Below are 12,193 nucleotides of genomic sequence, written 5' to 3' on the forward strand. Positions count from 1 at the left end.
TCTCTGGTATAAACCTGTTGGCCTTCTGTAGCATCCAGCTGTCTCTCTCTGTAACTATGGTCACTACTCTATCTCTGGTATAAACCTGTTGGCCTTCTGTAGCATCCAGCTGTCTCTCTCTGTAACTATGGTCACTACTCTATCTCTGGTATACACCTGTTGGCCTTCTGTAGCATCCAGCTGTCTCTCTCTGTAACTATGGTCACTACTCTATCTCTGTTATAAACCTGTTGGCCTTCTGTAGCATCCAGCTGTCTCTCTCTGTAACTATGGTCACTACTCTATCTCTGGTATAAACCTGTTGGCCTTCTGTAGCATCCAGCTGTCTCTCTCTGTAACTATGGTCACTACTCTATCTCTGGTATAAACCTGTTGGCCTTCTGTAGCATCCAGCTGCCTCTCTCTGTAAGTATGGTCACTACTCTATCTCTGGTATAAACCTGTTGGCCTTCTGTAGCATCCAGCTGTCTCTCTCTGTAACTATGGTCACTACTCTATCTCTGGTATAAACCTGTTGGCCTTCTGTAGCATCCAGCTATCTCTCTCTGTAACTATGGTCACTACTCTATCTCTGGTATAAACCTGTTGGCCTTCTGTAGCATCCAGCTGTCTCTCTCTGTAACTATGGTCACTACTCTATCTCTGGTATAAACCTGTTGGCCTTCTGTAGCATCCAGCTGTCTCTCTCTGTAACTATGGTCACTACTCTATCTCTGGTATAAACCTGTTGGCCTTCTGTAGCATCCAGCTGTCTCTCTCTGTAACTATGGTCACTACTCTATCTCTGGTATAAACCTGTTGGCCTTCTGTAGCATCCAGCTGTCTCTCTCTGTAACTATGGTCACTACTCTATCTCTGGTATAAACCTGTTGGCCTTCTGTAGCATCCAGCTGCCTCTCTCTGTAAGTATGGTCACTACTCTATCTCTGGTATAAACCTGTTGGCCTTCTGTAGCATCCAGCTGCCTCTCTCTTTAATTATGGTCCCTACTCTATCTCTGGTATAAACCTGTTGGCCTTCTGTAGCATCCAGCTGCCTCTCTCTGTAAGTATGGTCACTACTCTATCTCTGGTATAAACCTGTTGGCCTTCTGTAGCATCCAGCTGTCTCTCTCTGTAACTATGGTCACTACTCTATCTCTGGTATAAACCTGTTGGCCTTCTGTAGCATCCAGCTGTCTCTCTCTTTAAGTATGGTCCCTACTCTATCTCTGGTATAAACCTGTTGGCCTTCTGTAGCATCCAGCTGCCTCTCTCTGTAACTATGGTCACTACTCTATCTCTGGTATAAACCTGTTGGCCTTCTGTAGCATCCAGCTGCCTCTCTCTGTAAGTATGGTCACTACTCTATCTCTGGTATAAACCTGTTGGCCTTCTGTAGCATCCAGCTGCCTCTCTCTTTAAGTATGGTCCCTACTCTATCTCTGGTATAAACCTGTTGGCCTTCTGTAGCATCCAGCTGTCTCTCTCTGTAACTATGGTCACTACTCTATCTCTGGTATAAACCTGTTGGCCTTCTGTAGCATCCAGCTGTCTCTCTCTGTAACTATGGTCACTACTCTATCTCTGGTATAAACCTGTTGGCCTTCTGTAGCATCCAGCTGTCTCTCTCTGTAACTATGGTCACTACTCTATCTCTGGTATAAACCTGTTGGCCTTCTGTAGCATCCAGCTGCCTCTCTCTGTAAGTATGGTCACTACTCTATCTCTGGTATAAACCTGTTGGCCTTCTGTAGCATCCAGCTGTCTCTCTCTGTAACTATGGTCACTACTCTATCTCTGGTATAAACCTGTTGGCCTTCTGTAGCATCCAGCTGCCTCTCTCTGTAAGTATGGTCCCTACTCTATCTCTGGTATAAACCTGTTGGCCTTCTGTAGCTATCCAGCTGCCTCTCTCTGTAAGTATGGTCACTACTCTATCTCTGGTATAAACCTGTTGGCCTTCTGTAGCATCCAGCTGTCTCTCTCTGTAACTATGGTCACTACTCTATCTCTGGTATAAACCTGTTGGCCTTCTGTAGCATCCAGCTGCCTCTCTCTGTAAGTATGGTCCCTACTCTATCTCTGGTATAAACCTGTTGGCCTTCTGTAGCATCCAGCTATCTCTCTCTGTAACTATGGTCACTACTCTATCTCTGGTATACACCTGTTGGCCTTCTGTAGCATCCAGCTGTCTCTCTCTGTAACTATGGTCACTACTCTATCTCTGGTATAAACCTGTTGGCCTTCTGTAGCATCCAGCTGTCTCTCTCTGTAACTATGGTCACTACTCTATCTCTGGTATAAACCTGTTGGCCTTCTGTAGCATCCAGCTGCCTCTCTCTGTAAGTATGGTCACTACTCTATCTCTGGTATAAACCTGTTGGCCTTCTGTAGCATCCAGCTGTCTCTCTCTGTAACTATGGTCACTACTCTATCTCTGGTATAAACCTGTTGGCCTTCTGTAGCATCCAGCTGTCTCTCTCTGTAACTATGGTCACTACTCTATCTCTGGTATACACCTGTTGGCCTTCTGTAGCATCCAGCTGTCTCTCTCTGTAACTATGGTCACTACTCTATCTCTGGTATAAACCTGTTGGCCTTCTGTAGCATCCAGCTGTCTCTCTCTGTAACTATGGTCACTACTCTATCTCTGGTATAAACCTGTTGGCCTTCTGTAGCATCCAGCTGCCTCTCTCTGTAAGTATGGTCACTACTCTATCTCTGGTATAAACCTGTTGGCCTTCTGTAGCATCCAGCTGTCTCTCTCTGTAACTATGGTCACTACTCTATCTCTGGTATAAACCTGTTGGCCTTCTGTAGCATCCAGCTATCTCTCTCTGTAACTATGGTCACTACTCTATCTCTGGTATAAACCTGTTGGCCTTCTGTAGCATCCAGCTGTCTCTCTCTGTAACTATGGTCACTACTCTATCTCTGGTATAAACCTGTTGGCCTTCTGTAGCATCCAGCTGTCTCTCTCTGTAACTATGGTCACTACTCTATCTCTGGTATAAACCTGTTGGCCTTCTGTAGCATCCAGCTGTCTCTCTCTGTAACTATGGTCACTACTCTATCTCTGGTATAAACCTGTTGGCCTTCTGTAGCATCCAGCTGTCTCTCTCTGTAACTATGGTCACTACTCTATCTCTGGTATAAACCTGTTGGCCTTCTGTAGCATCCAGCTGCCTCTCTCTGTAAGTATGGTCACTACTCTATCTCTGGTATAAACCTGTTGGCCTTCTGTAGCATCCAGCTCTCTCTCTCTGTAACTATAGTCACTACTCTATCTCTGGTATAAACCTGTTGGCATTCTGTAGCATCCAGCTGTCTCTCTCTGTAACTATGGTCACTACTCTATCTCTGGTATAAACCTGTTGGCCTTCTGTAGCATCCAGCTGTCTCTCTCTGTAACTATGGTCAAACTTCTGTCTCTCTACTGTAGCTCTAATGGATATAACACATCTAGCATTACTGTAACTCTATGGTCTAAACTTTAACTGTAGCAATATTCATGGCTATACTGTAGCTACATGTACAATCACCTGCCCCTTTATATGGCCATACTACAGCTCTATGGCATTCACGTAGCTACAAACATTCAGATACCCCTTTATATGGCCATACTACAGCTCTATGGCATTCACGTAGCTACAAACATTCAGCTACCCCTTTATATGGCCATACTACAGCTCTATGGCATTCACGTAGCTACAAACATTCAGCTACCCCTTTATATAGACATACTACAGCTCTACGGCAGCTTCCCTCTATAGCCTTACTACAGATCTATAGCAGGCAGCTTCCCTCTATGGCCTTACTACAGATCTATGGCAGGCAGCTTCCCTCTATAGCCTTACTACAGATCTATGGCAGTCAGCTTCCCTCTATGGCCTTACTACAGATCTATGGCAGTCAGCTTCCCTCTATGGCCTTACTACAGATCTATGGCAGGCAGCTTCCCTCTATGGCCTTACTACAGATCTATGGCAGTCAGCTTCCCTCTATGGCCTTACTACAGATCTATGGCAGTCAGCTTCCCTCTATAGCCTTACTACAGATCTATGGCAGTCAGCTTCCCTCTATGGCCTTACTACAGATCTATGGCAGGCAGCTTCCCTCTATGGCCTTACTACAGATCTATGGCAGGCAGCTTCCCTCTATGGCCTTACTACAGATCTATGGCAAGCAGATGCCCCTCTGTAGGCTTTATGGCCGGTAATTCTATGGCCGTAAGCTGCCCCTCCTTTATGGCCTGTAGTGTTGACAACCAGCAGACTGTGTGTAAAGGCGATACATTGCAATCCAAAAGACTATTAACATTCCACAGTACAACAATATTGTATACATTTGAACTATGTGGCACTGGTGAGGCTTTATACACGCATCTAAAAACAAAATGTACAGTATTATCACATTTTTGTGTCTCAGTGCAAAATATATTATGTTGAAAAATAACAAAAACGTGCCCTTGTTGTATTTAATTCCATTTCCGTGTACAAACAACAGAACGAATCAACACAGCTAGAAAGGTCTTCAATAGGGGCTGTGTTCCAAATGGCATCCTGTTCCCCATAGAGTACACTATGTTGACCAGCAGCCGTAGGACCTGGTCAACACCAGCAGCCGTAGGACCTGGTCAACACCAGCAGCCGTAGGACCTGGTCAACACCAGCAGCCGTAGGACCTGGTCAACACCAGCAGCCGTAGGATCTGGTCAACACCAGCAGCCGTAGGATCTGGTCAACACCAGCAGCCGTAGGACCTGGTCAACACCAGCAGCCGTAGGACCTGGTCAACACCAGCAGCCATGGGGGACCTGGTCAACACCAGCAGCCGTAGGACCTGGTCAACACTGTAGGACCTGGTCAACACCAGCAGCCGTAGGACCTGGTCAACACCGTAGGCCCTGGTCAACACCGTAGGCCCTGGTCAACGCCGTAGGCCCTGGTCAACACCGTAGGCCCTGGTCAACGCCGTAGGCCCTGGTCAACACCGTAGGCCCTGGTCAACACCGTAGGACCTGGTCAACACCATAGGCCCTGGTCAACACCGTAGGCCCTGGTCAACACCGTAGGCCCTGGCCAACGCCGTAGGCCCTGGTCAACGCCGTAGGCCCTGGTCAACACCGTAGGCCCTGGTCAACGCCGTAGGCCCTGGTCAACACCGTAGGCCCTGGTCAACACCGTAGGCCCTGGTCAACAATAGTTCTGCTACAAAGGGAACAAGGTGCCATTTGGAATGCAGACCATCATTAAATAACACACCTATGGTGTCTGTATTAGGACATCCTCAGTCTGACCAGGACCTAATAACGCCTGCTGAGACTGACGCTGTCCTAATATGGGCACCGTACAGACCTAATGTTACAGTCACCTTCAGGTAGCAGCAGTGTTCTCAGCTTCGTCTTTAAAAAGTACAGTATCCACAAACAATAGTCTCTTACTGTACTGTACGTTCACAACCCCAACAATATCAACAGAATAATATAATTATGGTGGTATTGAATAATCATGACTATAACAGATCAATAGAATAATATAATTATGGTAGTATTGAATAATCATGACTTTAACAGACAGACAGACAGACAGACAGACAGACAGACTCAAGTGTGTTGCCTGCTTTAACTAGTTACATTACAGTTGGTTCAAGTTCTCTGGCTTTGTTTTCCCGTCTGAATCCCCAGGGAGAGAAGGCAATGGAAGGACAGTCAGCCAGCCAGCCAGTCAGCCAGCCAGCCAGCCAGTCAGTCAGTCAGCCAGCCAGCCATCCAATTAGTCAGGAATTCAGCCAGCCAGCCAATCAGCCAGCCAATCAGTCAGCCAGCCAGTCAGCCAGCCAGTCAGCCAGCCAATCAGTCAGCCAGTCAGCCAGCCAGTCAGCCAGCCAGCCAGCCAGTCAGTCAGTCAGTCAGTCAGCCAGCCAGCCAGCCAGCCAATCAGTCAGGAAGTCAGCCAGTCAGCCAGCCAGTCAGCCAGCCAGCCAGTCAGTCAGTCAGCCTAGCCAGTCAGCCTAGCCAGTCAGCCAGCTTATCAGTCAGACAGTCGGTCAGAAAGTCCGTCAGTCAGACAGTTAGTAGGTGTTAGATCCCATCGCAGTGCCAGCTGGTAGAGTCAGTCATTGATTTAATCAGCTGGTACAGTCAGTCAGTGATTTTCAGCTGGTACAGTCAGTCATTGATTTAATCAGCTGGCACAGTCAGTCAGTACGTGCTAGATCCTGTCCTCATCTGGTACAGTCAGTCAGAGTTAGGGCTAGATCCCATCCTCCGCTGGTACACTCAGTCAGTACGTGATAGAGCCCATCCTCAGCTGGAAGAGTCAGTCAGTAGGTGTTATATCCCAAGTCCAGCTGGTACAGTCAGTCAGTAGCTGCTAGATCCCACATCCAGCTGGTACAGTCAGTCAGTCAGTAGGTGCTATATCCCTGGTCCAGCTGGTACAGTCAGTCAGTAGCTGCTAGTTCCCACATCCAGCTGGTACAGTCAGTCAGTCAGTAGGTGTTATATCCCACATCCAGCTGGTACAGTCAGTCAGTCAGTCAGTAGATGCTATATCCCATGTCCAGCTAGTACAGTCAGTCAGTAGGTGCTAGATCCGATGTCCAGCTGGTACAGTCAGTCAGTCAGTAGGTGCTAGATTCCACATTCAGCTGGTACAGTCAGTCAGTCAGTAGGTGCTAGACCCGATGTCCAGCTGGTACAGTCAGTCAGTCAGTAGCTGCTAGATCCCACATCCAGCTGGTACAGTCAGTCAGTCAGTAGGTGCTAGATCCGATGTCCAGCTGGTACAGTCAGTCAGTCAGTAGGTGCTAGATCCCACATCCGGCTGGTACAGTCAGTCAGTCAGTAGGTGCTAGATCCGATGTCCAGCTGGTACAGTCAGTCAGTAGGTGCTAGATCCCACATCCAGCTGGTACAGGCAGTCAGTCAGTAGATGTTATATCCCATGTCCAGCTAGTACAGTCAGTCAGTAGGTGCTAGATCCCATGTCCTGCTGGTACAGTCAGTCAGTAGGTGCTAGATCCTTTCCTCAGCTGGTACAGTCAGTCCATAGGTGCTAGATCCCGTGTCCAGCTGGTACAGTCAGTCAATAGGTGCTAGAATCCCGTGCCAGCTGGTACAGTCAGTCAATAGGTGCTAGATCCTATGTCCATCTGGTACAGTCAGTCAGTAGGTGCTAGAACCTCTCTTCAGCTGGTACAGTCAGTCAATAGGTGCTAGATCCCGTGTCCAGCTGGTACAGTCAGTCAATAGGTGCTAGATCCCGTGTCCAGCTGGTACAGTCAGTCAGTAGGTGCTAGAACCTCTCTTCAGCTGGTACAGTCAGTCAGAGTTTGTGATCTCAGGCATCAGCTGATACTAATACTATTGATAGTGACTATGGCAGGGACCGGGTCCACCAATCCCATCTCCTCATGCTCGTTGACGCACAGCTGGTAGCCACACCCCCTCCGACGTTTCAGTGGTGTGAGCTTGGTGCGGGGCTTGGCGCGGGGAGGGAGCAGGAAGCCCACGCTGCCGGCGATCAGCATGTGCCAGATAGAGTGTATGTAGAAGTAGTTGTCCTCTGTCTCCACGAAGGCATAGAGCGCCACGGCTGAAACCGCTATCATCGTCCCCGGGAACAGAAAGAACGCCCAGCGCTTCCAGGTCGGAGGGTAACATCGCCGCCGTCGCACTGTACGCACCGTCTGGAGGGGGAGGGGGAGACAGATAGTTGGGGAGGGAGGGGGGAGACAGATAGTTGGGGAGGGAGGGGGGAGACACAGATAGTTGGGGGAGGGAGGGGGGAGACACAGATAGTTGGGGAGGGAGGGGGGAGACACAGATAGTTGGGGAGGGAGGGGGGAGACAGAGAGTTGGGGGGAGGGAGGGGGGAGACAGAGATAGTTGGGGAGGGGGGAGACACAGACAGTTGGGGGAGGGGGGAGACACAGATAGTTGGGGGAGGGGGGAGTCGGATAGTTGGGGAGGGAGGGGGGAGACACAGAGAGTTGGGGGAGGGAGGGGGGAGACACAGATAGTTGGGGGAGGGAGGGGGGAGACACAGATAGTTGGGGGAGGGAGGGGGGAGACACAGAGAGTTGGGGGAGGGAGGGGGGAGACAGAGAGGTGGGGGAGGGAGGGGGGAGACAGAGAGTTGGGGGAGGGAGGGGGGAGACAGATAGTTGGGGGGGACACAGATAGTTGGGGGAGGGGAGAGAGACAGTTGGGGGAGGGTAGAGAGACAGTTGGGGGAGGGGAGGGAGACAGTTGGGGGAGGGGTGAGACAGTTGGGGGAGGGGAGAGAGACAGTTGGGGGAGGGGAGAGAGACAGTTGGGGGAGGGGAGAGAGACAGTTGGGGGAGGGGAGAGAGACAGTTGGGGGAGGGGAGAGAGACAGTTGGGGGAGGGGAGAGAGACAGTTGGGGGGAGGGGGGAGACAGACAGTTGGAGGAGGGGAGACAGACAGTTGGGGGAGGGGAGAGAGACAGTTGGGGGAGGGGAGAGACAGACAGTTGGGGGAGGGGTGAGACAGAGACACAGTCAGAGAGTAGATCCCAAGCTTCATTAATTATTAACAAGACACAGATCAATAACACTTAATAACAACATCATAAAAAAGATCAATAACACATAATAACAACACAATCAAAAGATCAATAACACATAATAACAACACAATCAAAAGATCAATAACACATAATAGTAACAAGACCACGTGCACCTTAGGAGCAATAGGAGAGTCCATAGAATCAGGAGAAAGGCATCCGACTCTGGGAGCACCGTTCAACTGCTCACTGTATCTATTGGTCTAGGAACTAGGAGAGAACCGTTCAACTGCTCACTGTATCTATAGGTCTAGGAACTAGGAGAGAACCGTTCAACTGCTCACTGTATCTATTGGTCTAGGAACTAGGAGAGAACCGTTCAACTGCTCACTGTATCTATTGGTCTAGGAACTAGGAGAGTACCGTTCAACTGCTCTCTGTATCTATTGGTCTAGGAACTAGGAGAGAACCGTTCAACTGCTCACTGTATCTATTGGTCTAGGAACTAGGAGAGTACCATTCAACTGCTCACTGTATCTATTGGTCTAGGAACTAGGAGAGAACCGTTCAACTGCTCACTGTATCTATTGGTCTAGGAACTAGGAGAGTACCGTTCAACTGCTCATTGTATCTATTGGTCTAGGAACTAGGAGAGAACCATTCAACTGCTCACTGTATCTATTGGTCTAGGAACTAGGAGAGAACCGTTCAACTGCTCACTGTATCTATTGGTCTAGGAACTAGGAGAGAAACCGTTCAACTGCTCACTGTATCTATTGGTCTAGGAACTAGGAGAGAACCGTTCAACTGCTCACTGTATCTATTGGTCTAGGAACTAGGAGAGAACCGTTCAACTGCTCACTGTATCTATTGGTCTAGGAACTAGGAGAGTACCGTTCAACTGCTCACTGTATCTATTGGTCTAGGAACTAGGAGAGTACCATTCAACTGCTCACTGTATCTATTGGTCTAGGAACTAGGAGAGTACCATTCAACTGCTCACTGTATCTATTGGTCTAGGAACTAGGAGAGAACCGTTCAACTGCTCACTGTATCTATTGGTCTAGGAACTAGGAGAGTACCGTTCAACTGCTCTCTGTATCTATTGGTCTAGGAACTAGGAGAGAACCGTTCAACTGCTCACTGTATCTATTGGTCTAGGAACTAGGAGAGAACCGTTCAACTGCTCACTGTATCTATTGGTCTAGGAACTAGGAGAGAACCGTTCAACTGCTCACTGTATCTATTGGTCTAGGAACTAGGAGAGTACCGTTCAACTGCTCATTGTATCTATTGGTCTAGGAACTAGGAGAGAACCGTTCAACTGCTCACTGTATCTATTGGTCTAGGAACTAGGAGAGTACCATTCAACTGCTCACTGTATCTATTGGTCTAGGAACTAGGAGAGAACCGTTCAACTGCTCACTGTATCTATTGGTCTAGGAACTAGGAGAGTACCGTTCAACTGCTCACTGTATCTATTGGTCTAGGAACTAGGAGAGTACCATTCAACTGCTCACTGTATCTATTGGTCTAGGAACTAGGAGAGTACCATTCAACTGCTCACTGTATCTATTGGTCTAGGAACTAGGAGAAAACCGTTCAACTGTTCACTGTATCTATTGGTCTAGGAACTAGGAGAGAACCGTTCAACTGCTCACTGTATCTATTGGTCTAGGAATTAGGAGAGAACCGTTCAACTGCTCACTGTATCTATTGGTCTAGGAACTAGGAGAGAACCGTTCAACTGCTCACTGTATCTATTGGTCTAGGAACTAGGAGAGAACCGTTCAACTGCTCACTGTATCTATTGGTCTAGGAACTAGGAGAGAACCGTTCAACTGCTCACTGTATCTATTGGTCTAGGAACTAGGAGAGAACCGTTCATCTGCTCACTGTATCTATTGGTCTAGGAACTAGGAGAGAACCGTTCAACTGCTCACTGTATCTATTGGTCTAGGAACTAGGAGAGAACCGTTCAACTGCTCACTGTATCTATTGGTCTAGGAACTAGGAGAGAACCGTTCAACTGCTCACTGTATCTATAGGTCTAGGAACTAGGAGAGAACCGTTCAACTGCTCACTGTATCTATTGGTCTAGGAACTAGGAGAGAACCGTTCAACTGCTCACTGTATCTATTGGTCTAGGAACTAGGAGAGTACCATTCAACTGCTCACAGTATCTATTGGTCTAGGAACTAGGAGAGAACCGTTCAACTGCTCACTGTATCTATTGGTCTAGGAACTAGGAGAGAACCGTTCAACTGCTCACTGTATCTATTGGTCTAGGAACTAGGAGAGAACCGTTCAACTGCTCACTGTATCTATTGGTCTAGGAACTAGGAGAGTACCATTCAACTGCTCACTGTATCTATTGGTCTAGGAACTAGGAGAGAACCGTTCAACTGCTCACTGTATCTATTGGTCTAGGAACTAGGAGAGAACCGTTCAACTGCTCACTGTATCTATTGGTCTAGGAACTAGGAGAGAACCGTTCAACTGCTCACTGTATCTATTGGTCTAGGAACTAGGAGAGAACCGTTCAACTGCTCACTGTATCTATAGGTCTAGGAACTAGGAGAGAACCGTTCAACTGCTCACTGTATCTATTGGTCTAGGAACTAGGAGAGAACCGTTCAACTGCTCACTGTATCTATTGGTCTAGGAACTAGGAGAGAACCGTTCAACTGCTCACTGTATCTATTGGTCTAGGAACTAGGAGAGAACCGTTCAACTGCTCACTGTATCTATTGGTCTAGGAACTAGGAGAGTACCATTCAACTGCTCACTGTATCTATAGGTCTAGGAACTAGGAGAGTACCATTCAACTGCTCTCTATATCTATTGGTCTGGGAACTAGGAGAGAACCGTTCAACTGCTCACTGTATCTATTGGTCTAGGAACTAGGAGAGAACCATTCATCTGCTCACTGTATCTATTGGTCTAGGAACTAGGAGAGTACCGTTCAACTGCTCACTGTATCTATTGGTCTAGGAACTAGGAGAGAACCGTTCAACTGCTCACTATATCTATAGGTCTAGGAACTAGGAGAGAACCATTCAACTGCTCACTGTATCTATTGGTCTAGGAACTAGGAGAGAACCGTTCAACTGCTCACTGTATCTATAGGTCTAGGAACTAGGAGAGAACCGTTCAACTGCTCACTGTATCTATAGGTCTAGGAACTAGGAGTGAACCGTTCAACTGCTCACTGTATCTATAGGTCTAGGAACTAGGAGAGTACCATTCAACTGCTCACTGTATCTATAGGTCTAGGAACTAGGAGAGAACCGTTCAACTGCTCACTGTATCTATAGGTCTAGGAACTAGGAGAGTACCATTCAACTGCTCACTGTATCTATTGGTCTAGGAACTAGGAGAGAACCGTTCAACTGCTCACTGTATCTATTGGTCTAGGAACTAGGAGAGTACCGTTCAACTGCTCACTGTATCTATAGGTCTAGGAACTAGGAGAGAACCGTTCAACTGCTCACTGTATCTATTGGTCTAGGAACTAGGAGAGTACCGTTCAACTGCTCACTGTATCTATAGGTCTAGGAACTAGGAGAGAACCGTTCAACTGCTCACTGTATCTATTGGTCTAGGAACTAGGAGAGTACCGTTCAACTGCTCACTGTATCTATTGGTCTAGGAACTAGGAGAGTACCGTTCAACTGCTC

The 12,193-nt window shown here is 47.9% G+C and overlaps 1 protein-coding gene across 1 annotated transcript in view; it reads right to left on the minus strand.

Moving 5' to 3' along the window:
• Positions 1-5,962: 5,962 nt before the first annotated feature.
• Positions 5,963-12,193, minus strand: part of tmem8b (transmembrane protein 8B) — a 222,202-nt gene continuing 215,971 nt past the window's right edge. Inside the window, exon 13 of the mRNA XM_031829529.1 lies at positions 5,963-7,673. Within this exon, the coding sequence (XP_031685389.1) occupies positions 7,332-7,673 (342 nt within the window). The 3' untranslated portion in view covers positions 5,963-7,331. The remainder of the gene's footprint in view (positions 7,674-12,193) is intronic.

The sequence above is a fragment of the Oncorhynchus kisutch genome, linkage group LG8 (genome assembly GCF_002021735.2).
Source record: "Oncorhynchus kisutch isolate 150728-3 linkage group LG8, Okis_V2, whole genome shotgun sequence".
NCBI lineage: Eukaryota > Metazoa > Chordata > Actinopteri > Salmoniformes > Salmonidae > Oncorhynchus > Oncorhynchus kisutch.